The sequence below is a fragment of the Pagrus pagrus genome (assembly GCF_965226575.1).
Source record: "Pagrus pagrus genome assembly, chromosome: 17".
NCBI classification, from domain to species: Eukaryota; Metazoa; Chordata; class Actinopteri; order Spariformes; family Sparidae; genus Pagrus; species Pagrus pagrus.
Window position 1 is genome coordinate 27,880,485 of NC_140201.1, and position 26,763 is coordinate 27,907,247.

The 26,763-nt window shown below is 42.2% G+C and overlaps 1 protein-coding gene across 1 annotated transcript; it reads right to left on the reverse strand.

Moving 5' to 3' along the window:
• Positions 1–41: 41 nt before the first annotated feature.
• Positions 42–11,141, reverse strand: thap7 (THAP domain containing 7). Its single transcript, XM_084378779.1, has 5 exons — positions 11,074–11,141; positions 9,065–9,144; positions 8,550–8,687; positions 6,234–6,341; positions 42–3,449 (listed from the first exon to the last, which is right to left on the reverse strand). Exons 2-5 carry the CDS (start codon positions 9,142–9,144, stop codon positions 2,093–2,095), a joined length of 1,683 nt encoding a protein of 560 aa, XP_084234905.1. The 5' UTR covers positions 11,074–11,141; the 3' UTR covers positions 42–2,092.
• Positions 11,142–26,763: the final 15,622 nt, after the last annotated feature.

Below are 26,763 nucleotides of genomic sequence, written 5' to 3' on the forward strand. Positions count from 1 at the left end.
AAAATTTAAGGAAATTAAAAAAAGAACAAGACAAAGACTGGTCAAGTCAAAAATGTACATTTCCCTTTATTTCAACAACAGAGATTTACTTTGATTGCATGTGTCATTCTTTTACCAATCACATCTTTAATGTTTTTTGATTTATAAATTAAAAGGGTCATTCTGGTGTTTTCTATATTTTCAAATTTTAACAAATCCCATAAAAAGCCCCAAACCAACAATGTGTTAGTACGTCTCGAATTTCTGACTTCCCTATCCTGTCTGTGGATCTCATCTTCAAGCCCATTGGCTCCTACTGAAGATTTAAATCTTTAAAAACATCACACAAATGCAAAGTGTCATACTTAGCTCAGTGTTTTCCTACAATGGTCAGTTACTCTAACAAATGTTGCTCAAACAGGAGGAAATATTCAGTATATACAGCAGTGGATGAATCCACATCTCTAGTGAGTGTTTCTAGCAGACAGTGACATACAGTGTATGTAGAATTGAGTCAATCCAACATACATTCCTTCTAGGTGATAAAGGAACGTCATCCTGTGCAAAAGTGTAGTCACTGATGTGTTTTAATAGTTTTAGACATCAGCTTTATGGCACAGAGAAAGAAGTAAAATCAGGCTTTGATACACACAGTACTTACGATACATTAATTGTGGGTTTGGCTCTGTGCACAAAAGCAAACAGATATCCATTGATCTGCACCTTTATATAGTGACTAAAGCATCTCAAAAAGATTTGTTGCTCTACAACATCATATCTGACTGCTGGCTGAGTTGATTTTAAAGGGAACCTCCACCAATATCACACATTTGAGCCTTTTGTGGCTCCAGAGGAAGCTACATGTAATCTGATAAACTGCCTCCAGTGATATCACTCAGTGGCTAAGTTGCATTGTGGGTAATGTAGGCACCAGGTTTTGAAAAGCAGTCCAATGGTCTGCATTGCACTCCTGTAACACCGTTTGACTCATTATGGATAGTTTGAAAACAAATTATCAAATGGATACAGCAGAACAGAGATATCACCTTTTTGTTCCACACATTCTTCTTCCTTTTCAAAACCTGCCACCTACATTTCCCAAAATGCAACTAACCCTAACCCTAACTAACCCTGATCCTAACCCTCTGGAGCCACAAAAGACTTCATACTACTTTTATCACATATGCAGTAGAGCTCGTGGCTGCAGACTTTGTCCACTATTAGCACTGGTGCTCTTTCTAAAAATGTAAGGATCACCACTAAAATCAACATGCAATGCAATTCATTCATATTTTTTCCATATAAAGTGAATTGATGATAAATGTTTAGGTAATAAATATACAATTTACAGAAATAACAATGTTCTGTTTAATTTTGAAGTAAAAAGTCACAGTGAAGTAGTGTTGTAAGAGAAAGTCATTTTCCATAACTTTATAAATTGGAGGCTCCAGCACCTCCTAAGACCAGGTATCATAGAAACCAACTATTGATAACAAATAGCTTAAACTGTGTTTAAATAGTGGTAAAACAATAGTATGTTCCCCTGTCTTACTGGGATACAGGCTATATGTACAGTAAAATAAAAGTATTTGTGATTGGAAAAGAGGATTTCTTTTGTGTTTTATATGTTTATTAGCATATGTATTAGTCCATTATTTGAATCCTAGTGATGCAGAGTCTTTAAAACAACATCAGTCTTTTAGAGGGAGTTCAAGTGTCCCACTGAATCCAAGTTACACACATCAAGGTCAGAAAAAAACTATCTAAGCCCTGTGTTTCTCTTTGGCTCCATGCTTTATCAGGTAAGTGTCTGAAGACTGGATTCTCTGTACACAGAATGACAGCTAACTCATATTATTGGGTCCAGTGCACGTTGAATGCATATCAGTAAATCTACCTTTTACAGGCAACTTCTCTTGTATGAAATAGCATTTTATAAACTATGATAACTCTCTCGTCCAGGCACCGTCGCACTTTAATGTGTAAAATTGGTGGAGTTGCCCTAATTGTCACATTAGACATACAACACATTCAACTATTCTGGTAGAAAAGACTTCACAAATGAATCATTTACTTATTGAATGTGGGGTAACAAAATGACTGCAGTGCTCATTCAGTTTAGAAACTCAGTGCTCAGCTGAAGGTGAAACCCCTCCAGGTGTTCTTTAAGCTTTTCCCTCACATCTTCTCTCATTTCCACAGATGTAGTGCTGATAACAGAATGCTGCTCACTATGTTCACCATCACAGGTTGTTTCCCCTTTGGACAGACCTCCACTGTTCTCTGTCATGTGTCCCATGTCTCCTTGAGGATCCACTTCTGACACCAGGATGGTTTGTGCTTCATCAGCGACTCCCTCCATCTTGAGAATGCTCTGTAATCTGTCTTCAGCAGGGACAGGCACCAGAATGACCTGTCCCTCAGTAATGTCCTGTATCCAAAACAGATGCTGCAGGTCCTGGTGATGCTTCTGACCCACAGCCTCTGTCTCTCTTTCACACTGAGAGCCTAAGAAGTGTAAACTCTGCTCATGAGTATCAGTATGAGATGCTCCAGCAGGGGTCACATGTTGAAGCTGAGTTTGGAGCAGGACTTTGGAATTTGTTTCATCTGAGTCACTGGTCTCTACACTTTTCCCAGCTGGCTGTTTCAACCTGACTATCTTAATGTCATTGGCATTTTCAGCTGTGCTACAAGCACTGATGTCAACACTCCCCTGAATCTCCAGAGAGCCTTCATGCACTGTAGGCTGAGCATCTTTCCCAGTCTTTGAAACTGTGTGTGCTACCTCACCAGCATCCTGCACCTGTCCTCTTCCACAGTAAAAACAGAATCCCTTCTCCCCCTCAGACCAGCTGTTGGTGTCTGGAAGAAAACTTCCCTCCAACTCCATCTGATCCACAAATGTGTCCTCAAACAACCCTGCATCCTCAGATTTAGCATTAGTCTCACTCTCCTCTGGACAGCCTCCTTTGCCTCGTCTGTCCTCCCCCCCTGGTGTCCAGCTTCCCTTGTTTTTACAGACACCTGATGACACAAGCAGAGCCTGCTTCAGCCGTTTATCACGGAGCCTCAGCACAGTGCTCCGCAGACGGTTCTCACGCCGCCTGGCTGCATGCAGCTGTCTTATGGCCTTCTCTAAGCAGTCAACAGCCTGGTTGTAACGTCTCCTCCACAACAGGGGGCAGAGCTGAGCATAGCTGTGTTCTCTGGACAGGTAGAAGCCTGGAGGAGGGGGCAGACGCCTCATGTAATGTGATGGGGAGAGAGGTCGAGACACCAGTGGTGGTGAACGACTATGTTGTTGCTGTGAGATCTGCTCCACCCCTGACAGCACTTGAGAAGATGCAGGTGTGTTTTCATTAGTCTCCTCAGCTGCTACCACTGACCTATGATCTGCTGGTTCCTCTGAAGGCTGACACTTGTCTGTGTGCCGAGTGTTCTCCAGGTCGCCTGAGTGGGAATTCTCCCTACAGAAAAAAAGATAACCAATCATTTTTCATTCATATGATCGACATACAGATGGGTCACAAATGAAAGGACCAAACTTTGCACATTCAAATCATAACACTTATTAGAATTACAGCTGATTCTGTATTGTACTGTATCGTTTCTACTGCGCAACTGCTATCATAAGTTCTTGTATGTGGTAGTTTTATAATCACTACAGGTCTGTGCCTTTGTGTGTCCATCATGTGTGGGCAGTAACTTGTTTTCACTGAGTATAGTGCTTTTTAGTGCCCATAGAGTGAATCAATTTCCCTTTGGTATGAAAAAGTTAAAAGTGTGTTACTCTACTGCCACTCTACAGGAGGGCTGAATAGCATCCTTCAAAAACACAATCCATCGTTTGATGTTTTGATGACTGCAGTGATGAGTGCTGTCCAACCCATCGCTCCAGAACCCATAGATGTTCAGAGTGGAGATCTGGAGGCTGTTCATTCATCTGTATTCATTATGTTTCTATAATCCCATTTTCAAGTTTAATTTTGCACTTGTCTGCATATGCAGGTGTACGTACTTAGTGGCCCACATCAGAAAAACAAAAGGTTAGGTTAATGGAAAAGTTAACCCAAGAGTGACAATTCAGTCATTATCTTCTCACCTGTTTTAAAATGTAAAAATAACATAACTACAAAAACACAAACAAACCATAAAATGGCTCCATACAGTTTGGTGTAAACCAGCTCTTTGTAATCTCCAAGATCCCAAATTGATTTAAAAATACGTTATTTACATACTTTTATAAACTGAGGTGACCTGTGACTCATAAGGTAGCCCCGCCCTTAAGCATACCCAGCTTTATCATCTATTTCACTCTACATGTGACCATCATTTACTAAATGAACATCGTGCTTTGTTGAAGAAGACCAGAAACTAGCAACTTGGACCATCAACTCTTTAGGAAACAGTTTACTGAGGTCATCAATCAAGTGAGAAGTAGGCTCATTTTCTCCTTAGCTCACAAACAACCAGACTTGTTGAAACCAGTTGAGTCACCCCCTGCTGGATATTAGAGAGAATGCAGATTTAAGCACTTTGACTTTTCAGACCCGAAAGCTCGGTCCATATTTCATACAGTCGATGTGTAAAACTAATGACATTCCCTGCAGCCTCAGGTCTACTCTTTGTGCTAATTAGCAAATGTTTACATGCATATTAACACCAACAAAGCAAACCTGCTTAACAAGTTAGCATTGACACTGAGAGCATGTTAGTATGCTAGTGTTAAACACCACTGAAGCCCTTTTCACACAGAGATTCCGGATTATTGCCGCAGCGAAGGCTCGCCTTCACACCGCCTTTCTTTGTTCACACTGAACCAAGCAGCACTGGCTTAAAGCCGCTCCAGTGTGTCATTTCATACAGCATGCTGGCGCTGCGGAACAAAAAGAGGCATGACGGTACACATCATGACGTTAACATCCATGTGTTTCCTCTGGTTTCCACCTGTCAATCTAAACATGTAGCTGCCAACTGTTTATAATAATAAAATAATAATATAATATGGATGCTGTTATAATGTGTTGTGATTGAGATCCTGACCCATCATACATCCTGGAAGAGCTATGTTTTTTTGCTCTAAATTACATAATTACATTACATCAGTAAACACCAGACCCTGTCTGGCTCTCTCACTTGTGGGGAGGGATGCTGTTTTCTGGGGGAAAGTTCACTAAAGTCTCAGTCAGGAGGGCTGACAGTCGCTGTGATTTTTGTCAATACAAGTTTCCAGAGACAGTAACTACCAACAACACAATAGTGGAAGGAGACAAAGACACGGTGAGTTAAAGTTTTTTGCTCTGAATCACGTCACAAAATAACCACTATTCAACTGCGAGAGCTGCCTGGCTCTGCTGCCAGGGACAGACACTGTTCGGTAGGACAGACAGGATGACAGAGGCTTTTCCACGTATAAGTGTGGTATCTTTTTCCTAATATAAGTTGCCAAAGACACTACCAGTTACCACATTACTGTTGTTTGGTCCCGTAACATTGTTTGTGGGTTGAAGTGTGGGACACTTGTGTGATTAGTGAAGGATCTGTTTAGCTGTCAGACTGTGAACACCATCAGACGGACACACCCCTGTCTTGCGCCTCCTGCTTTTCCATTCACACAGACATCGTCTCGCCTCTGCTGGAGCTCTGATACTACCTCCGGTGGCAGATCAGAGCCGCAGCGAAACTGTCCCCCCTCTCTGCACCTGTAACTTTCACACAGACGGTGAGGCAGAGTATTGGGGCATGATTCTCGCTCTGAAAGGGAAGTGTGAATGGGGCTTGTGCCTCAGTACACCCTCTCTATCATGACTGCAGACTATTTTCCTTTTAAAGTACTTTGTAAATTTGTTGAGAAAATCTCTTTACTGAGAGTTTGTTATTATGATATAATAACCACATTTGAATTTACAAATTACACTGCAGTAACATTCAGGTCTACTGTCCTGCAAACTGCTTTAAAAGGTAAAAGAATGTCACTGATGACATAACTGGGAACTGAACAGTGGATGTTGTAACCCTAATTTTTATACGGTTGCAAAAACCGATAATTCCTATAATGATCTTTTGACTCTATCATCGTAGATGACACATTATATGTAATCATGTCTCAATACAATTTTACAAACAGAGAATCTTCTTTCTATCCTGACTTACATATGAGGCTTCCGAACTGCTTAACAGGTCAGTGAGTGGTACATTCAGGCATTGCTCATTAACAATGACAAATCTGATTGTGGATCAGTTCCGTTTACCTGACAGGGGTGTCTTCTTGTTTCCACAGTGTTCCCGGTCTTTTGCGTTTTGTTGACAATGAATCAAATACTGTAGGAAATGCATCTTCTTTTAGTCTTCTGATCCCACTGTGAGGGAAATGGTTCAAACACATTTTAAGTTTCTATCTAAATACAGTACTCATATTTTGCACCAAGAACATTGACAGTTTAACTAATGAAATATGTCATCTCTCAGTGTCCTTATATACACACATTATATATATATATATATATATATATATTATATATATATATATATATATATATATGTACACACACACACACACACACACACACACACACATATATATATATACAGTACAGACCAAAAGTTTGGACACACCTTCTCATTCAATGAGTTTCCTTTCTTTTCATGACTATTGACATTGTAGATTCACACTGAAGGCATCAAAACTATGAATTAACACATGTGGAAATATGTACTTAACAAAAAAGTGTAAAACAACTGAAAATACGCCTTATATTCTAGTTTCTTCAAAGTAGCCACCTTTTGCTCTGATTACTGCTTTGCACACACTCTGCATTCTCTTGATGAGCTTTAAGAGGTAGTCACCTGAAATGGTTTTCACTTCACAGGTGTGCCCTGTCAGGTTTAATAAGTGGGATTTCTTGCCTTATAAATGGTGTTGGGACCATCAGTTGTGTTGTGCAGAAGTCAGGTGGATACACAGCTGATAGTCCTACTGAATAGACTGTTAGAATTTGTATTATGGCAAGAAAAAAGCAGCTAAGTAAAGAAAAACGAGTGGCCATCATTACTTTAAGAAATGAAGGTCAGTCAGTCCGAAAAATTGGGAAAACTTTGAAAGTGTCCCCAAGTGCAGTCGCAAAAACCATCAAGCGCTACAAAGAAACTGGCTCACATGAGGACCGCCCCAGGAAAGGAAGACCAAGAGTCACCTCTGCTGCGGAGGATAAGTTCATCCGAGTCACCAGCCTCAGAAATCGCAGGTTAACAGCAGCTCAGATTAGAGACCAGGTCAATGCCACACAGAGTTCTAGCAGCAGACACATCTCTAGAACAACTGTTAAGAGGAGACTGTGTGAATCAGGCCTTCATGGTAGAATAGCTGCTAGGAAACCACTGCTAAGGACAGGCAACAAGCAGAAGAGACTTGTTTGGGCTAAAGAACACGAGGAATGGACATTAGACCAGTGGAAATCTGTGCTTTGGTCTGATGAGTCCAAATTTGAGATCTTTGGTTCCAACCACCGTGTCTTTGTGCGACGCAGAAAAGGTGAACGGATGGACTCTACATGCCTGGTTCCCACCGTGAAGCATGGAGGAGGAGGTGTGATGGTGTGGGGGTGCTTTGCTGGTGACACTGTTGGGGATTTATTCAAAATTGAAGGCATACTGAACCAGCATGGCTACCACAGCATCTTGCAGCGGCATGCTATTCCATCCGGTTTGCGTTTAGTTGGACCATCATTTATTTTTCAACAGGACAATGACCCCAAACACACCTCCAGGCTGTGTAAGGGCTATTTGACCAAGAAGGAGAGTGATGGGGTGCTGCGCCAGATGACCTGGCCTCCACAGTCACCGGACCTGAACCCAATCGAGATGGTTTGGGGTGAGCTGGACCGCAGAGTGAAGGCAAAAGGGCCAACAAGTGCTAAGCATCTCTGGGAACTCCTTCAAGACTGTTGGAAAACCATTTCAGGTGACTACCTCTTGAAGCTCATCAAGAGAATGCCAAGAGTGTGCGAAGCAGTAATCAAAGCAAAAGGTGGCTACTTTGAAGAACCTAGAATATAAGACATATTTTCAGTTGTTTCACACTTTTTTGTTAAGTATATAATTCCACATGTGTTAATTCATAGTTTTGATGCCTTCAGTGTGAATCTACAATTTTCATAGTCATGAAAATAAAGAAAACTCTTTGAATGAGAAGGTGTGTCCAAACTTTTGGTCTGTACTGTATATATATATATATACAGTATATACATATATATATACACACACATATATATATTTATACATACATATACATATATATATACACACACACAAACATATACATATATACAGCTCTGAAAAAGATTAAGAGACCACTGCATTTTTTTCTGAAATCAGAATCTCTACATGTATGACAGCCATTCCATTCCGTGTCTATTCCATTCCACCTAATTCTACTTAATGAGGTACTGATTAGGTGATCACCTGAACCAAATCTTATTATATATATATATATACGTATATCTATGTATATGTATATATATTACACACACACACACACACACACACACACACACACACATAATACATACCTACAACCAGTCAGTTCAAAACTCTCTGGGGTGAAGTGTTTGGAGCAAAAGTAGACAAAGTCAGTCTGAGGATCCCAGGAGTCTGCACGGTGGGAGTTGATGATCCAAAGATTCCTCCGAGTTTCTCCTTTTGGTAATCTGACCATCAAATCGAACCAATTATTACAATTATTACAGATCAACAATATTGACAAAATGTTTTCACATCCCAATATTCATGTTAATAACACAGGTCTGGAGTTGTTGGAAGATGTGTAAGTTTACTTTGGCAGGCCGATGTCAGGCAATTTATCCCTGTTTCCAAAAACACTTTTATATCAACTCAGCACTAGTTAAAAAACTCCAACATCAAAATAACTAGCTACATTTATTAGAAAACAAAAAGTTAGTCAGCCAAACAACTGACATTGTGCAGGACCCACTGCTCAGAGAATACTGTAAATAGTGAATACAGTGGAGATAGGACAACAGAAAGGATGTACGCTGATGTTCTACAATAGGTGCAAAACTCTCACTTGTGAAAGGTGATGCCAGCATTACGAGTCTCACGATTGTCCCGAGATTTGCAGCCGCCTGCTGAGCAATGTCTTGGCATCTGAAAGTGATGCAGTGAAAAAGAAAAAAGGAGTCAGTCAAACATTTTGACAGGTATCATTAATTGTTAACTCGAGCAAGAGAAGAATTCAATCTGAACAGAGAACATCCTGTTGGAAGAGTTTGAAACTTTACATGTCATGTCACCTTTTCAGACTATCAACTGTGCAACACAGCTGAAACAGTCAGATGCTGTTTGGCAGCCAGAGCTCGACATTCTAATGTATAAAATTCTCACTTATTGTACACATCAAGTACCACAGTAGCATACATTTAAATTTAAGGTACTCTACTGAAGTTCAGATGGTGGACAGATTGTTCTTGTACAGATCAATGACCTGCATCAGATTAATATGCAGAAGTATAGCAGGCACATATTTGGTTATTAAAAAGGTGCAAAAGGTTGTTGCTGATCAATGCAAGTTGATCACTTTGGCAGAGCTAGGCGAGCAGTTTATTCCTGCTAGATGTTGGAACCCGGCTGCAGGGATTTACTCAGGGAGTTCCAACACGCTGATATGACCTGGTTTGCACTTGCCCTTAAAGTTCCTCCCAAAGGTGTTGGATGGGGTCTAGGTCATAGCTTAGCGCAGATCAGTGAAGTTCTTCCACAAACTAGGAAAACCACTTCTTCATTCAGCTTCTTTGTGAATGACTGGACATGTCCATTCACATACAGTATATTTGGCCATGCAGTGTATATCAGGGTTGAGAGAGAAGGAACAGTGTAGAAAAATCTCTGGGAGGTTCTGGAGAGGAGGAATCAGGAATGATTAACTTTCTGTGAGTCCTGTGAAAATACAGCTGATAGATGCTTAAATGATAATGGTTAGGAACAGATGACATTTTATATGAAAAAATATTAGTTATTAATTATTCTAATATTTACAATATTCATGAGGTAATAATACAAACATTTTGCCATCAGTGAATAAACAAGCTGTTCTCAGAGAAAAATAAGGTCCCAGAACACTGTTTGAAGCTAGAACGGTGGCAGGGTCCGCCACATATAAATAAAGTAAAACAGTATAAATTTTGTTGTCCTGACAAAGGTCAGTTTGTTTATTCAGTTTATTCAGTCATGAAAACAAAGAGAGTTTGATTATCTAGTTTACTATTCATAATTCATTCTTCTTAATATTATTGTAATATAAAGCTATTCCCTTTTCTTCCAACATCATTATAAAGACAGCAACATTGGCGACTGTCTCTGTCTTGTAAAATAACCACTAGATTAAATAATAATGAAAATAATCATTAGTTGAAGCCCTATACATTTAACCACTTTATAAAATAAATTATTCATTCAATCAAATGTGAGAAACGTCAAATTTACATTTACTAACAAAAACAGTCTCTTCTGTATTTTTGAAGGAAACAGAACATTATCATGTCTTGACACTGGGCGGGGCTGTTGGCTTGTTTGGACGTCGCTCTTGGTTTCAGCAATAAAGTTAAAGGAAAAAAACGTTGTATAACTATCTCGACCGCATTGCTGAGAAGGGGGGAAACGGCTGGAGAGAAAAACGCGTGAATATAGTGACTTCTTCCACCCAGCCATGAGGACGTGGCTCAATCCAGCACACAGCGCTTACTTTACTACAAAGCATGTGTTGATGAGCCGCATAGTGCCTCCTCGTTATGAATGGCTTTAGATGAAACTAGTTTAAACAAACTGTGTTATGGAGCAGACAACACTGTAAACCTACTGTCAGCAGCTGCAGCAGCAGCTCACATCATGTTTCTGCTGCTGACTAACTTTGCTCCGCTGATTTGGGTCACAGCCTGCACAAGCTAGCCAGGAGCTAGAACAAAGCTAACCCTGTAAACGTCACGGACATGACGCCAGTTACAGTTTTCTCTTAATGTTACTACTTCAACTCAGGAAACACTGGAGTCAATGATGATTTGTACATAATAAAAATATTACCCCTTCGCTGCAGATTTGGACCTCAGGAAGATGGCTGATCTTTCCTTCATTCACCTTCTTCCTCCTTGTCCGTGTCCTCCCTTTTTTCTAAATAAAACTTTATTTAAAACATGTATCTCATGGGTTTCAGTATGTGTGTATATATACACTTTAAGAGGCATTTAAGGCATTAAGAAGCATTTGCATATTAAAGTGCTTCGTATTTCTAACCAAGCTTATCCATATATTGGAAGTACAAGACATAATCTTATTAATAATAGCAATTAGGCTATTAATTGCCATTGTTATGTTGTTCCACTAGATGGAGCCATGTGGGCTGAGTGAGTTTGGAGCAAATGTCTCCTTCAAATAGTGCACCTTTGTTTCCATACTAGCTCCTCTAAATTGTTTTGCCTACCTCAGGGAAAGATATATTGCAATAACATTTATTCATTGCCCGTAGTTTGTTGTGTGTTTTTCAGATGACTTGTTAGACTGCAGTTTAACACTGTGTGATGTGATGTCTCTGTGATTCCAGCCCTTTGTTCTCCTGTTTTGTGCAACCCATCACCTCCCTCATGTACTCTGGGTATTCTTAGCAGGTGTTAGCACCCACCGTATCTTTACATAAGCTATTTTTATTCTTGTGATCATTCTAAATGAGCTGTGAACACCCAGTCACAGTTGGGGGTGTGGAGATTTCAGTCATAATCGTTTTTGTAACGTGACTTTTATAAGGAACTCATTACGTTATGAGATTACTGCCTTTAAAAAGTATCTTGTTATGTTAATGCATTATCTACTGAGAAAAGTAAGGCGTTTACAGCTCTAACAATCTAACAGTGAACTGTGCAGACATACAGTATTAGGCACAGCTGTTTCAATGAAAACAATACAACATGGCTCCTATAGCCAGTATGTTTAAAAATGCTACTAATGAACCCATAAACTATGAGTGCTTACATAGAAACCATAAAAGCACAAATACGATGAAAGTGCATTGCTTTTTTTTTTTTCAAAACACATTCCTACACACAAACTACACTCACCGGCCACTTTATTAGGTACACCTTGCTAGTACCGGGTTGGACCCCCTTTTGCCTTCAGAACTGCTTTAATCCTTCGTGGCATAGATTCAACAAGGTACTGGAAACATTCCTCAGAGAGTTTGGTCCATATTGACATGATAGCATCACGCAGTTGCTGCAGATTTGTCGGCTGCACATCCATGATGCGAATCTCCCGTTCCACCACATCCCAAAGGTGCTCTATTGGATTGAGATCTGGTGACTGTGGAGGCCATTTGAGTACAGTGAACTCATTGTCATGTTCAAGAAACCAGTCTGAGATGATTCGCGCTTTATGACATGGCGCGTTATCCTGCTAGAGGTAGCCATCAGAAGATGGGTACACTGTGGTCATAAAGGGATGGACATGGTCAGCAACAATACTCAGGTAGGCTGTGGCGTTGACACGATGCTCAATGGGTACTAATGGGCCCAAAGTGTGCCAAGAAAATATCCCCCACACCATTACACCACCACCACCAGCCTGAACCGTTGATACAAGGCAGGATGGATCCATGCTGTCATGTTGCTGACGCCAAATTCTGACCCTACCGTCCGAATGTCGCAGCAGAAATCGAGACTCATCAGACCAGGCAACGTTTTTCCAATCTTCTATTGTCCAATTTTGCTGAGCCTGTGCGAATTGTGGCCTCAGTTTCCTTTTCTTAGCTGACAGGAGTGGCACCCGGTGTGGTCTTCTGCTGCTGTAGCCCATCCGCCTCAAGGTTCGACGTGTTGTGCGTTCAGAGATGCTCTTCTGCATACCTCGGTTGTAACAAGTGGTTATTTGAGTTACTGTTGCCTTTCTATCAGCTCGAACCAGTCTGGCCACTCTCCTCTGACCTCTGGCATCAACAAGGAATTTGCGCCCACAGAACTGCCGCTCACTGGATATTTTCTCTTTTTCGGACCATTCTCTGTAAACCCTAGAGATGGTTGTGCGTGAAAATCCCAGTAGATCAGCAGTTTCTGAAATACTCAGACCAGCCCGTCTGGCACCAACAACCATGCCACGTTCAAAGTCACTTAAATCACCTTTCTTCCCCATTCTGATGCTCGGTTTGAACTGCAGCAGATCGTCTTGACCATGTCTACATGCCTAAATGCATTGAGTTGCTGCCATGTGATTGGCTGATTAGAAATTTGCGTTAACGAGCAGTTGGACAGGTGTACCTAATAAAGTGGCCAGTGAGTGTATATGAGTGCATGAAGGGGTTTCTATGGAGCCTGTAAAGGGAGATGGGGAAAGAAAAAAAAACTCATGAGCACAAGATACTTTCTCGTGAGCACAAGAAACTTTTCTTGTGAGCACAAGAAACTTTCTCGTGTGTGTGATCAGACTGACTGCTGTATCTCAGTGGTATCTCTCAACCTGGGATATCATTTGAAAATGGATGTTTGATAGGTGAACACTATTTATTCATTGAAGTGTAGTTACCTAGGAGACTTCACTGTCTCCAGTGTGCTCTCTGCGCTGTCTCCAGTGCGTGGTGTGTGCCTGACAGCACAGTCGTGTCCACTGCAGCGATTTCACACACAAACTACATGAAAAACTAAAATCGTATTTGATGAAACATGAACAGTAGGCTATTCATTCTTTGATGCTTTTTGATTTAATCTTGGATTTCAACCATCGATTATGATTACTGTATCAGTCACCAAAGGGTGGTGCCTTTTCTTCAAATATTATACAAACTGGGCCTAGGTAGCACACAGCACAGTGTAGCATGGCTAGGCACAGCACTGTTAAACTTTGGCTAATGTTATATAAATGTGTTGAATGTATCTGGTATATTCAAAGGTTTGTTAATGTGATCTCTGCGAAGTCAGGTATTGGCAGTTGACATTGGTTAAGTTATGCTTCACACAGACTCAGGGTCTTTGCATGCAGCTAACCATCTTCTCTAACATGTCACCACATCACACACACACACTCCTTCAGCCTGGACCATATCACAACTACACGTGATGTCAGTGAGCACATGATGTGAGCATCACCATTGTTTCTTTGTTCGCTCCTATCAAAGGAATATGTAATGGGCCACCATCTTGAACCTGAGTCCATCCCTCATCGGCCATGTTGTAGTTCCTTTCGGTCAGCCATTTTGTTTGTAGTTTTTCTTTGTTCATGCCAGGTGGCATGGCATATTGAACCAAGCCCCCATGAAGAGCGGCAGGCATTGAAGCCAGTTTTCTGTAGTGGCCAAACTGTGTAATTACATCATAACATGATGCACTGTGGCCCAAAAAGGCTTTTTCCCATTAGCTTACATTGTGAAAGAAGCGGCAATAGAACGGTGGATAATAATTTTTTTTGCATCACAGCCCCAACAACATGACTTGTTTCACTATCATAAGTTCGGTCCAATAACATTTGGAAAGTCTAAAAAAGCCACATGATTAAATTATTTTATCCCCATTCAAGTTCGCAGGGTGCTACATTGTAAGTTAGCTGGTTTGGTCGGCGGGTTAGGGTTAGGTAACATCCTTGTCCTGAATCCTAGCCATCATTTTGTTTGGTTCCTCCAGACACAAACCCACATACACACACATACCTGTATATAGTACATGTAAGTTAGATTGTGTGTTTTCATTATTTATGTTAAATAAAATACTTTTGAACCTACATACTGTCTAGTTAATTTTGTACAAGAGTGAATGTTGCCAACCTTTACTCTGTCAAGGACTAAAGCTGTCCTTCAACTTTTACTAGCTGTTGACAAGATAATTTTGATTGTAGTTATTAAGTCAATTATTAATCAGGTATCCAAATTACAGTTCAGAAGTAGAAATTATGAGACTGAATCAATTCCCTTCTTCCAGGGTGGTGATCCATTAATTATTATTGATAGCCAAATTTATGTCACGGTGCGACTGTCACAGTCCTGTTGTTTTTCTGTTTTCCTGTGTTCTGTTCTCCCTACCTGCTTTCCCCCCCTCCTTTTCTCCCTCACCTGTTCCTTCTCGTGTGTGTGTGTGTGTCTGTGGGCGTGGCAGCAGCAGCAGCAGCAGCAGCAGCAGAGTGGCACACCTGTTCCAGATCATCTCATCACCCTCTGGCTATATCTACCTGGTCTTATTACATCCCATATGGTGACTGTAGTGCTGCGGTTTTGTTTTCTCCATACTCTGTGTTTTATGTTTTCTGTGTTTTCACCTTTGCGCTAATGACATTGTTCTTTGGCTGCAGAAATCTCCAGTGCCGTTCTGCACTACTTCCAGTTTGCTCTCCTGTGTTCCTCCATGCCGGCTCCAGCCAGCCCTGCTTGCCTGCCTGCCTGCAAGCCTAGTCTTCTCCTCCCCATTAGCCTCCAGAAATCACAGTTTGTGAAATAAAGTCCTCTATTCACTGACTTCCTGTCTCTGATATTCTGCATTTGGGTCCTAAGAAAAAACCCCACCGTAACAATTTAATTCAAATTCCCTTTTAATGTTGCGTAAAACCATAACATCCTGTTGTTTGGATTGTGTCTCTGACAGCTCAGGCTGTTTTTCATAAGACACAATAGGATCAGCAGCGTTAGATCCAACGTTGTTTGCCCAGCCATCTCTCCTGATCTAACTAATACTGCTGCAAATATTTTAACTCAATTTGCATCCATTTCTATGCACAACCTCATTGAAACAATTTCTAAACTCCATCTTTCCTTCTGCCATCTTGACATTTTACCTTCTAGATTTTTTTAATCACAGTACTGAAACTATCTTTTTAAGTGTGTCCTATTAATCAAAAAGAAGTTGTTTTAGTGTCTATGGCTAACTATGTGTCTTCATCCAACCCACTGTTATATGGAATGCCTCAGGGGTCAGTCCTTGGTACCATCCTGTTCTCTCTGTATATGTGCACCCTCTACCCACCCGAGGAGGAGCGCCAGGCTTTGAAGCCATTTTTCGTAGTGGACAAACCGTGTAATTACATCCTCACGTGGTACACTGTGGCCCAAAATACTTTTTCCCACAAGCTAACATTTTGAAAGAAGGGTCTGTAAAACAGTGGATCCATTTTTTGGAGCATCACACCCCCCAGGAAATGACTATTTCACTGTCATAACTGGAGCCATTCAGTCTAATAACATTTGGAAAGTCTAGAAGAGCCGCACAATTAAATTTTTTTATCCCCATTCAAGTTAGCTGGGCGCTAAACCGGAAGTTAGCTGGCTCGGTAGGCGGAAGTCTCTAGTGCGCACGCACTATAATTTCAATTAAACATTTATTTTGTATTTTTCTTTGAAATAAGTAAAGTGAGATTGCATATATCTATTTTACATGGTTAACTACAAATAAATTGTGTTTTTATAACACTTTTTTCTGTTTCACTTTGCACAATTTTTAAGTTTACTAACAGAAGTTCACTAATTTAATGTTGTCTTTCTATTATTACACTTGCAGCCAGTACATTTTGTTCTCTAACTAACATTTGCTATTGTGGCAGGTACAGCCTTGTGCAGCCACGTGGCAGCTCTGCTGTACCAGACGGCCCACTACTCCCAGCTGAGGCTTACATCTGTTCCCCCAGTGTTCAGCTGTACAGAGACTGAACAGAAGTGGCACAAACCAAGGACCATGGTAACCAACCTTTTAATGACTCTTTTATCTTATGTATGGATATCGGTTCAATGTTTATTGAAACGTGTTTTTGTTTGGATGCAGGGCATTAAACCTGGTCCAGTTAATGACATGGTCATCCTGTCAGCCAGACCAAGGGAGAGGAAGCTTGTAGAAGGAATGAGGTATGTGTTACTATTAATACTACACACACACACACACACACACACACAGAACACATCCACTTACATGCACACATTTACACACAGAGAAGCACTTACCTGCTTAAACGCACACGTAACTACAAATAGATATGTATGTACCACCACCCCCACCTTTGCACACATTTACTTACTTCCATGGACATGGACACACACACACACCCTCCTTCATACAAGCAACTCACAAGCACACGCACACTGTCACATGCACAAAGTAGTTTAGTTACATATGCCTACACACATACTTTTGCACATGTATTTCTTATTTATGACATGACTTGTTTGTGGGTTTTTTTTCACAGAAGCAACTTGTATAAAGGCGTCAACTGCACTCTGCCAGACATCTCCACGCTGAAAGTTAAGGAGGTGTACCATGGACTCACTGCTGATGAAGCTCCCATGATAACAACGATGGCTGTCTCCAGTGATGTACCTCTGGTCCCCAGGAACCGTCCACATACAGTTGCCCCTTCTCCCCCACAGCTGCCACTCTCTGATTACAGGCTGGGACCCTCTACCTGTGCATTTGTCTGCTCCGAACATCAACACCATCATATGGCGTCCCTTGAAACATCTTTGGTGACAGCACACAAAATCGAGAACAGCACACGAGAGCAGAGTTCCTGTGCTGAGTGGCACCAACTAAGGAGGTGCCGGATTACCTCCACCAAATTCAGAGAGATCTGTCACACCAGGGGGGAAAGCTCTGCTGAAAACCTCGGCAAAAGGCTTCTGAGACCATCCAGTCAGACTGCTGACATGCGGCGGCGGCTTGACCCGGAGCCTATAACAGTGGAGGAGTACTGCAGGGTAAAGGAGGTAAACCACTACCCCTGTGGGTTCCTGATTCACCCTGATGCCCCATGGATGGGGTCATCACCTGATGGGATCGTGTACAATCCTGAGGGGCAGCCAGTGTTTGACCTGCTGGAAATCAAATGCCCAAATGTGCAGAGCTATGTGGACTGCCCTTACGTTACGATCAGGGAGGGTAGACACACACTGAGGCGATCCCATGCATACTACTGGCAGTCAGACAACCTTCATCAGGGCATTGCACATATACACACTCTGTATGTTATGTGCAATGCCCTGATGAAGGTTGTCTGACTGAAATATTGGTGTGCACACCAAAGGCAGTCGCACTGTATATTTATCAATCAGACTTTATTTACAGAGCACTTTTCATACAAATATGCAACTACACACCCACACACACACTTTCTCTCATTTATATACACTTATACACACGTGTTCAAAAAGTCCTTCCTCAAAAAATGGGGGCTTTGTTGTGGTTACTCAGATCTCAGGCTTCTTTGCCCAAGTCTTCACCAGTGGGCCAATTTCATAATTTGTGAGGAGACAGGCCACTGTGTAGAGTTGGTTGATGCTCCCAAAAAGCCGAAGGGGAATTTCAGAGTCAAAGAATTTGTGCTCCTTGACCCGGCGAATGAGGCGCTCCACATGTACCCTGAGATGTGCTATGGCCTGGGTCTCCCTAACTTCACCTGCAGACATTTGAGACCTGCCAGGGAGGAATGCTGTAATCCTGTAGATCTTGCAGGGTACAATTTCATCAATAAGAAAACCTCTGTCTACCATGACAGCCATCCCAGGTTTTAGGAGGGTGAGGAGACCAGATTCTCGTGTGATCTGCTTGTCGCTGATAGACCTGGCGTACAGTGCTGAGATAAATGTCACTGCCCCATGTGGTGCAATTCCAATAAGACCCTTTCAGAGTGCAGTGGGATTTGTAGGATGAAAACACCTCACTCTGGAGGAGAGGGGAAGATGGGCACTGGCATCTCAGCTCAGTGCAGTCAAGGATGACCAAAGTGTCAGGGTAGTCCTTGAAGTCTGCAGGCAGAGATTCACGAATCTGCTCCTCAGGCATCCAGATCCTTATCGAGCCGAGTACTGTATACAGGAAGTTGCTCCATGATGTTATGGTTCGGCTGACTGTGGACTGATGGACACTGTACTGGTCAGCAAGGTCCCGCTGCTTGGATCCAAGGGCCAGGTAGTTTAGGAACAGGAACAACTCATCAATGGGCTGCAGGGAATGAGTTGCGGCATTTGAATCAGTGAGAGTTCCTCTCTGTGCTTGTCGAACACCAGGGGTGGGAATTGTGGAGTCATCAAGTCATCTCCATGCCATGTATTTGTTCTGCTCAGTCACTGAACCAGGTGCATTCACTAATTAGCTCACCTTCCTGGCTGAAGAGCTGTGCTGATTGGACTCAGCTGGTTTAGTGCATGAACAGAACAAATACATGGCATGGAGATGACTTGATGACTCCACAATTCTCACCTCTGTCGAACACTGACCATAGATGGCAGAGAGGGCTCAATCAAGGCCCAAAACCGCATGAGGAGGTCATATGATGCAAACCTTAAAAAAATAGAAAACAGATAACAATAATAACTGTTCATAATTAACTACAGAACAGAATAAACAGATCACTTTAATTAAATGTATCTGCCTATTTTTTTATTATTATTTCTGAGAATACAAATAGCTATTGTAATCATATCCCCTCCAGATGACATATTGCACTTTACATACACGATACTACCAACCATCGCATCATTCTCCAAACATCTTAAAGCATGGCTATTTGAAAAACTGATTTGTGAACATGGTCATACTTAAATGTTTATACTTCTTTGTCTGTTTGTTGTATGCTTGTTGTATTTTAATATGTTGTTTGTTGTATGCTTGATGCACTTTAATATGGGCATTCTGCAATAGAATCTTGCACTTATTAGCACTTTCTTACGGGTATTTCTGCAATACAATTCAGCACTTTATACAAGCATTTCTTGCAATACTGCCCAGCACTTTATTATGGGCATCCCTGCAATACAAATCAGCAATTTACTATAATCCTGCACTTCATTTCGGCCGGGAATTTTGCAATAAAATACAGCTGTACATAACTTAGCACTTTATACAGGCATTTTTGCCCAGCAATCCAGCACTTTATTATGGGCACTCCTGCAATACAAATTAGCACTTAGCACTGTATAATCCATGTTCACGATAGAATTTTAATATTGGACACATGGACACACACACACACCAGGCAGCAAAACGGTGGATGCCGAACCGCTGCCTCAGTGTAAGGCTAGCGACCTGTCCTCGTAGTTGGCGAATTTCCTCCTGGAGAGAAGCATTTTCCTCCAGCACCAAATCGACGACCACTGGGTCTGGAGCCGACACGTAGTCGTGGTCCATTGAGACGTCTTCCGCTACATGGTCCGGTGCGTTAGCCTCCCTGTCATATTCTGGCGGCGGTCTCTGCCCTCTCTCCCAAACCCCCGGCGGTGGAAGTGGAAGGGAGAAATTGTTCCACTCAAATAACCCCGGGACAGCTCCCTTTTTCAGCAGACGTTGTGCAGTTTCTGATGCTGTCTCACGGATGTCTTCCGGTTTAAAATGCCGGCTACACACCCGGGTGTGAGCCGTGATTGTAAATTTGTCCCTGCGGATCGCGACTATCCACTTTCGCCTTATCTCCTCATCGGCAGGAAAAGTGAAAAAACTAAGTACATTACTTGCTAGATGCCTGGCACAATGGCACACAACAGTGCTCAGCTGTCGTACCAGACGATCGCTGATATTTAAACTTTTTCATCGTCGAGTCGACTAGCTTAGCGGCTACCTACCAAAACAAACAAAGCGGACGGCCACCGGAAGTGTTTGTGCTGGCTGACCTTTAAGCGGAAGTACGTCACCACAACGGTTGGCATATAGCCTATTGCACCTAGGTGTGAAGACTGGAGAATTCTGGGAAACTGAGTTCAGTTCAGAGTCCATTTTGAAATCCACAATGAACGACTTCATCTGTGGGTCCCAACACAACTGTTGATCTAAGTATTGAAAAACTACTGAAGGAAAAGCCCAAACAGACACCCAATGGGGTTATAGCAATAGCCCCTTTTAGTTAGAAAATGCGTCACATTTGCAGCCAGGTTAAGGCTGCAATCTGCCGCCTTGTCTATGCGAAACGGAGGTGTAATATTCCTCCTTTGCAAAAAAGCCGCCACTGGGGTAGGCGTAAACATGTGACGTGACATGAAGCACAAACTTGGGCGTGAACAGTGATGTGATGGTTAGCATCTCCCGGATCTCAGTGGTTTTCCAGTTGTTCATGTTGATGTCCGCGGATGAAGTGATGAACTGACTGCTGTGATCAGCTGTTTCCTGCTTTTAAAACTCCTGGCTGTTTGTCGCACAACAGTGCATGCCATCGACACCTCCGCCCATGTCACGCAATTGCCGGCACATCGACGCCTTGGATTTACATAGCAATGGAGGTGGCAAAAAGTGTACCCTCCGAGGCGTCATATTGGCGGACCAAAACAGACCCCGAATATGCCATGGTCTGTCTAAATTTGCGGAACCTAGCCGCGAAAAGGACAGCCAAATTGGCGGGTTGCTCTCCAGTATAAAAACGGCTAATAAGACACATTGATAGCTCAAAAGACCCTCAGACCAGACGAACAGGAGCAGCCTACATTCCTCAGTGAAAAGACTATAAAGAAAAGAACTTCAGATCACTTATCAGTATATGCAGCAGAGCTTGTAGCTAATCTGATGCCTTTACAGTCGACTGAAGAGAACAAGGGTAATGTAATAATTGCTTCTGATAGTTGGGCAGCTCTTTCTAGCATTACAACAGGGAGATCATGCAGACAAGGTCTGCTCTTTGAAAGCTACCGATGAATTTATGCATTACACAGTAAAGATATGATGGTTGACTTTGTTTGGGTTCCTGCCCATGGTGGAGTAGAGGGAACTGAGGCTGTTGACATACTGGCCAAACAGTCACTTAAATCACAAATGCTAGACACGCGAATTCCATTGAGTAGAACTGAGGGCAAATCAATCATTAAAAGACAAATGGGGAAGTTATGGCAATAGCACTGGGACACAAACAATACAGGCGGAAATCTAAAACATACAGAATCATGTGGGTTTGGGTAGGAGGCTGGGCTGGACCCGGAAATAGGAGGGAGTCATCACCCGTTTCAGGATAGGACACACAGGGCTAAATCAGTCACTTAAAGCAACACTAGGTAGTTTGGACTCATTACTACCCTCGGCTGGTTGAGAAGCGCAATTATCTGTTACTAGAGTCGTAAATACTGTCCCTGTATGAGCATCCCTGGGGAAAATTAATACACGTGAATTTGTTGACAGAGCCAGCGAATCACGAAATCGTCTGAAAAAACCTCAACTGAGTGCCAACAACAAGCTAGATTCAGAGATAGCAGTTGGTAGTTTGTTAGCATATAGGCTGCACAGCACATTAGCATGCTAGAATTATTCTCATACCGAGTTGGTTGTAATGATTGCACCGACTAAGTTACTTCCAAAACACAATGCTTGGGCGTGAATGTGTTTAGTAACGTCTGAAAATATAACTACATTTTTGGGAGTTACTAAGTACAATCGCAAGTTGACGTTGTGTTCGGCGTAATAACTACAACCAACTCGGTATGACAACAGTAAGTAGCATGCTAACGTTACCTCCCGATCCCGATCACACTGTTCAACAATTACGTTGATTATCTGCATGAACTAAGGAATCTGCAACTTTTCAAGACAAGACGTTCACAGTGTTTTAGTAAGTTAGTCATCATCTACAGTCACTACATGAAAACTTGCAAGCTGATGTTGTGTTCGGTGTAATAACTACAACCAACTCGGTACAACAGTAGCTAAGTATCATGCTAACGTTACCTCCCGATCACACTGTTCAACTTTTACGTTGATTATCTGCATGAACTAAGGAATCCGCAACTTTTCAAGACAAGATATTCATAGTGTTTTAGTAAGTTAGTCATCGTCTACAGTCACTACATGAAAACGTGCAAGCTGACGTTGTGTTTGGTGTAATAACTACAACCAACTCGGTACAACAGTAGCTAAGTATCATGCTAACGTTACCTCCCGATCACACTGTTCAACTTTTACGTTGATTATCTGCATGAACTAAGGAATCCGCGACTTTTCAAGACAAGACGTTCATAGTGTTTTAGTAAGTTAGTCATCGTCTACAGTCACTACATGAAAACGTGCAAGCTGACGTTGTGTTTGGTGTAATAACTACAACCAACTCGGTACAACAGTAGCTAAGTATCATGCTAACGTTACCTCCCGATCACACTGTTCAACTTTTACGTTGATTGTCTGCATGAACTAAGGAATCCGCAACTTTTCAAGACAAGACGTTCATAGTGTTTTAGTAAGTTAGTCATCGTCTACAGTCACTACATGAAAACGTGCAAGCTGACGTTGTGTTTGGTGTAATAACTACAACCAACTCGGGACGGCAACAGTAGCTAAGTAGCATGCTAACGTTACCGATAACAACAATAGCCTGACGTTACCTCCCGACCACACTATTCAACAATTATGTTGATTATCAGCATGAACTAAGAAATCTGCAACTTTACAAGACAAGAAGTTCATAGTGTTTTAGTAAGTTAGTCATCGTCTACAGTCACTACATGAAAATGAGCAAGCTATCGAAACGGACAGCATTAGCTTATCTCCCGGCTTTATTACGGTTATAAACTGTGGACAAATAGAGCCCCAATGAACACAACATAACAACAAATCAACTCAAAGTAAAAGTCGGTAAGATAATAAATATGTATATATGTAATATATGACTTACAAATCCAGTAGCATCTAGGCTAGGTCGCCATCAGTTCTTTCAGCTCGCACCACCGAGTGTAAGCTGGTCCAATATTTATCCATGTCCGGCTCATGTTATATCACTTTCTTCGCCTCCTCAGACAATACCTTCTTGGCTTTTTTAGCTGGCTTGGCCATGGCGTTGGTTTAGAAAACTCTGGGAAGTTACACAGTGTGGTTTCTGCCTGCGCGACCCCCCTCAGGCTGCAGAGGCGTTACCGTTCATCCTATTAACCGCTATTCTACCACTTAACTGAGTTTAGAAATATTATTTTAAGGTCGGAAAGCTACCTAGTGTTGCTTTAATGAAATTGGAACTGGCAGATGTATACTGTAGATTGCGAACAACCTGAATCTGTAAAGCATCTCCTGTTTGAATGCAGGGGCTATGAGGGAGAAAGGAGGGTACTGGCGTCAGCATTAAAGGGAGCTAAAGCCAGTAGGTCAATGATATGTTATTGTAACGTCAGCAGAGGTTCAGGCACACACTACACAATGGAGGAAGGCAGAGAAGAAATTAGCGATGGGCAAAGAGAAGACACGGGTCAGAAAAAAAAGGACGGAAATTTTCCAAAGTGTGGGACCATTTCAAGTTGAAATGAAAAGAAAAACTCTAGCCTAGTACAATAGGGTGCTATTGTGGTAGGCTAGAGTTTTCTCTAGCTTCAGCATCTCAACAGAAAACAGCCAATCTATGGGGGCAGTCAGAGTGAACCCGACACAACAAGGTAACATTAATATAAACAATAGCATTCAACGTAAATCAATATGAGTTGAGTTGAGTTGAGTTGAAATTAAGTCTAGGAAAGAATGTACGTTCATCATTGCTATGTGTAATGGCTAGATAAGAATGTAAATCAATGTGGTGGGTGGCTATCTAGCTAGTTATTATGTGAAAATAAAATGCTGCAGTCAATTTGTTAAAGCCTGGCCTTCATTCATGTTATTATAATGATTGGCACACACACACAAACACACACATGCAGCCAACACACACACACACACACACACACACACACACACACACAGGTGTTTAGAGAGACTTTGAAGGTGAATTGACTATTCATCATTACATGTTGCACTCAGGAGTAAAATGTGTGAATTGAAACTGCATGTGTGGACTCTTGGTCCAACCTTCTTGTCCGTTCGTTTTTGCCTAAAAAGGCCACAAAACATTATGCCTGAGACCTAAGTGCTGTATTGTAGGCAACTGGACTTGTTTCAGTCTGTTGAAGACGTTTCACCTCTCATCCAAGAGGCTTCTTCACTTCTAACTAACTGGAGGGGAGTTGCAGGCTTTTGAACTGTGTGGGAGTGTCCTTACAGACTCATTTAGGACACGTGTGAGCTCTGAGTTTCAGAGTCTTTCGGGCCACTTGTGGGGCGTTGATCCGACCGGCCTTAATGTGGGTTGCTAAGGCTAGGTGAGCTCAGGTGTGAATGGTTGTTAAGCTGCCTGGGGAGGGAACTCAGTACTGCATTGTAGGTCGGTGACAAGTAATGGATTCCTTTGCTCCTCTTTCAAACCATCTGTCTTCTCTCGTCAAGATGTTTACTTTGTTGTCCTCAAAGGAATGATTTAAGTGGACAGCAGAGTCTTGACCTGGGGGGTTGGCCCTCCTGTGTTGTGCTATTTGTTTATGGAGAGGTTGTTTTGTCTCTCCAATGTACAAATCTGTGCAGTCCTGGCTGCATTGAACAGCATAAACTACATTACTCTGATCATGCCTGGGTGATTTGTCCTTAGGATGGACAAGTTTTTGCCTCATTGTGTTGGTAGGTATAAAGTGAACCAGGATATGATGTTTATTAAAGATCCTCCTGAGTTTCTCACATGTTCATGCGATATAGGGAATGACGATGTTATTACGTTTTCTGGTCTCCTGTCTGCTCTGGATCTTTCAGCAGTTTTGACAAAGGTCCAGTTTGGGTAGCCACAGGTTTTAAGTGCTCCCCTGATGTGCTTCTGTTCCTTCTCCTTCCCGTCTGACTTAGTGGGCACAGTCTCAGTCCGATGGTTTAAGGTTCTGTTGACCCCCAACTTGTGCTCCAGTGGGTGATGAGAGTGGAACAGCAAGTACTGATCTGTGTGTGTATACACTGTAAAAATGATAACTAGTAATTGTTTATCTCATCAGTTAGAGTTTTCAAATTAAACTGACTCAGAAATAAAGCTTTGCAATAAGCAATCTATAAAATCTTGTCTGCCCAGCAAATTTCTCTCATTGTTGTCTTAACTACTATTTTAATCTTTGAGCAGATTTTTGAGTTATGTTGGGCCAACTCCATAGATTGCTCATGTGCGCATTTCTGAACCAGTTCAAACTGGTTTTAGCAGCTCTCTGCTGAACAGGCGCGTCCGTCGGACATTTTGTGGATCGAAAACCGAAAAAACTTCAAAGCAGAACGTCGAATGATCAATGACGGCGTAGGGTCGACGACGTAGCTACAGAAGCATAAACTAGGCTTAACACTGGCTACAAAATGTTTACTGCTCGTCACGTACACGGAGTAACACTCACGACACACCACATGCTATTGGTCACGGACCACATACACGGACTATAACTGTCCACACAACGTGTACTTCTCGTCACGGTACACGGACTATAACTGTCCACACAACATGTACTTCTCGTCACGGTACACACGGACTGTAACTGTCCACACAACGTGTACTTCTTGTCACGGTACACGGAGTAACACTCGCAACACACCGCATGCTATTGGTCACGGACCACGTACATGGACTATAACTGTCTACACAACGTGTACTTCTCGTCACGTACACGGAGTAACACTCGCGACACACCGCATGCTATTGGTCACGGACCACGTACACGGACTATAAAGCCTGATTTATGCTTCTGCGTCGCGGCGACGGCGTAGCTACGTCGTCGACGCAGACCCCTACGCGGACCCTGCGCCGTAGCCTGACATGCGCCTCCAAAAAATCCTGACTACGCGTCACGTCGACGCGTCGAGACGCGAACGGCAAGGACTGGGATTGGTCCGCTCATACCGTCATTCCGGCAGTTGCTTTTCCGGTCAACAGTATAACAACACCGCCAGTTACTTCTGCTGCTTGCATGCTTGTCTCCTATTGCTTGTGAACTCCATGCTTTGTGAGATCCCAGCAGGGCAGGAGGAGTATTGGTGTTGTGCAGCA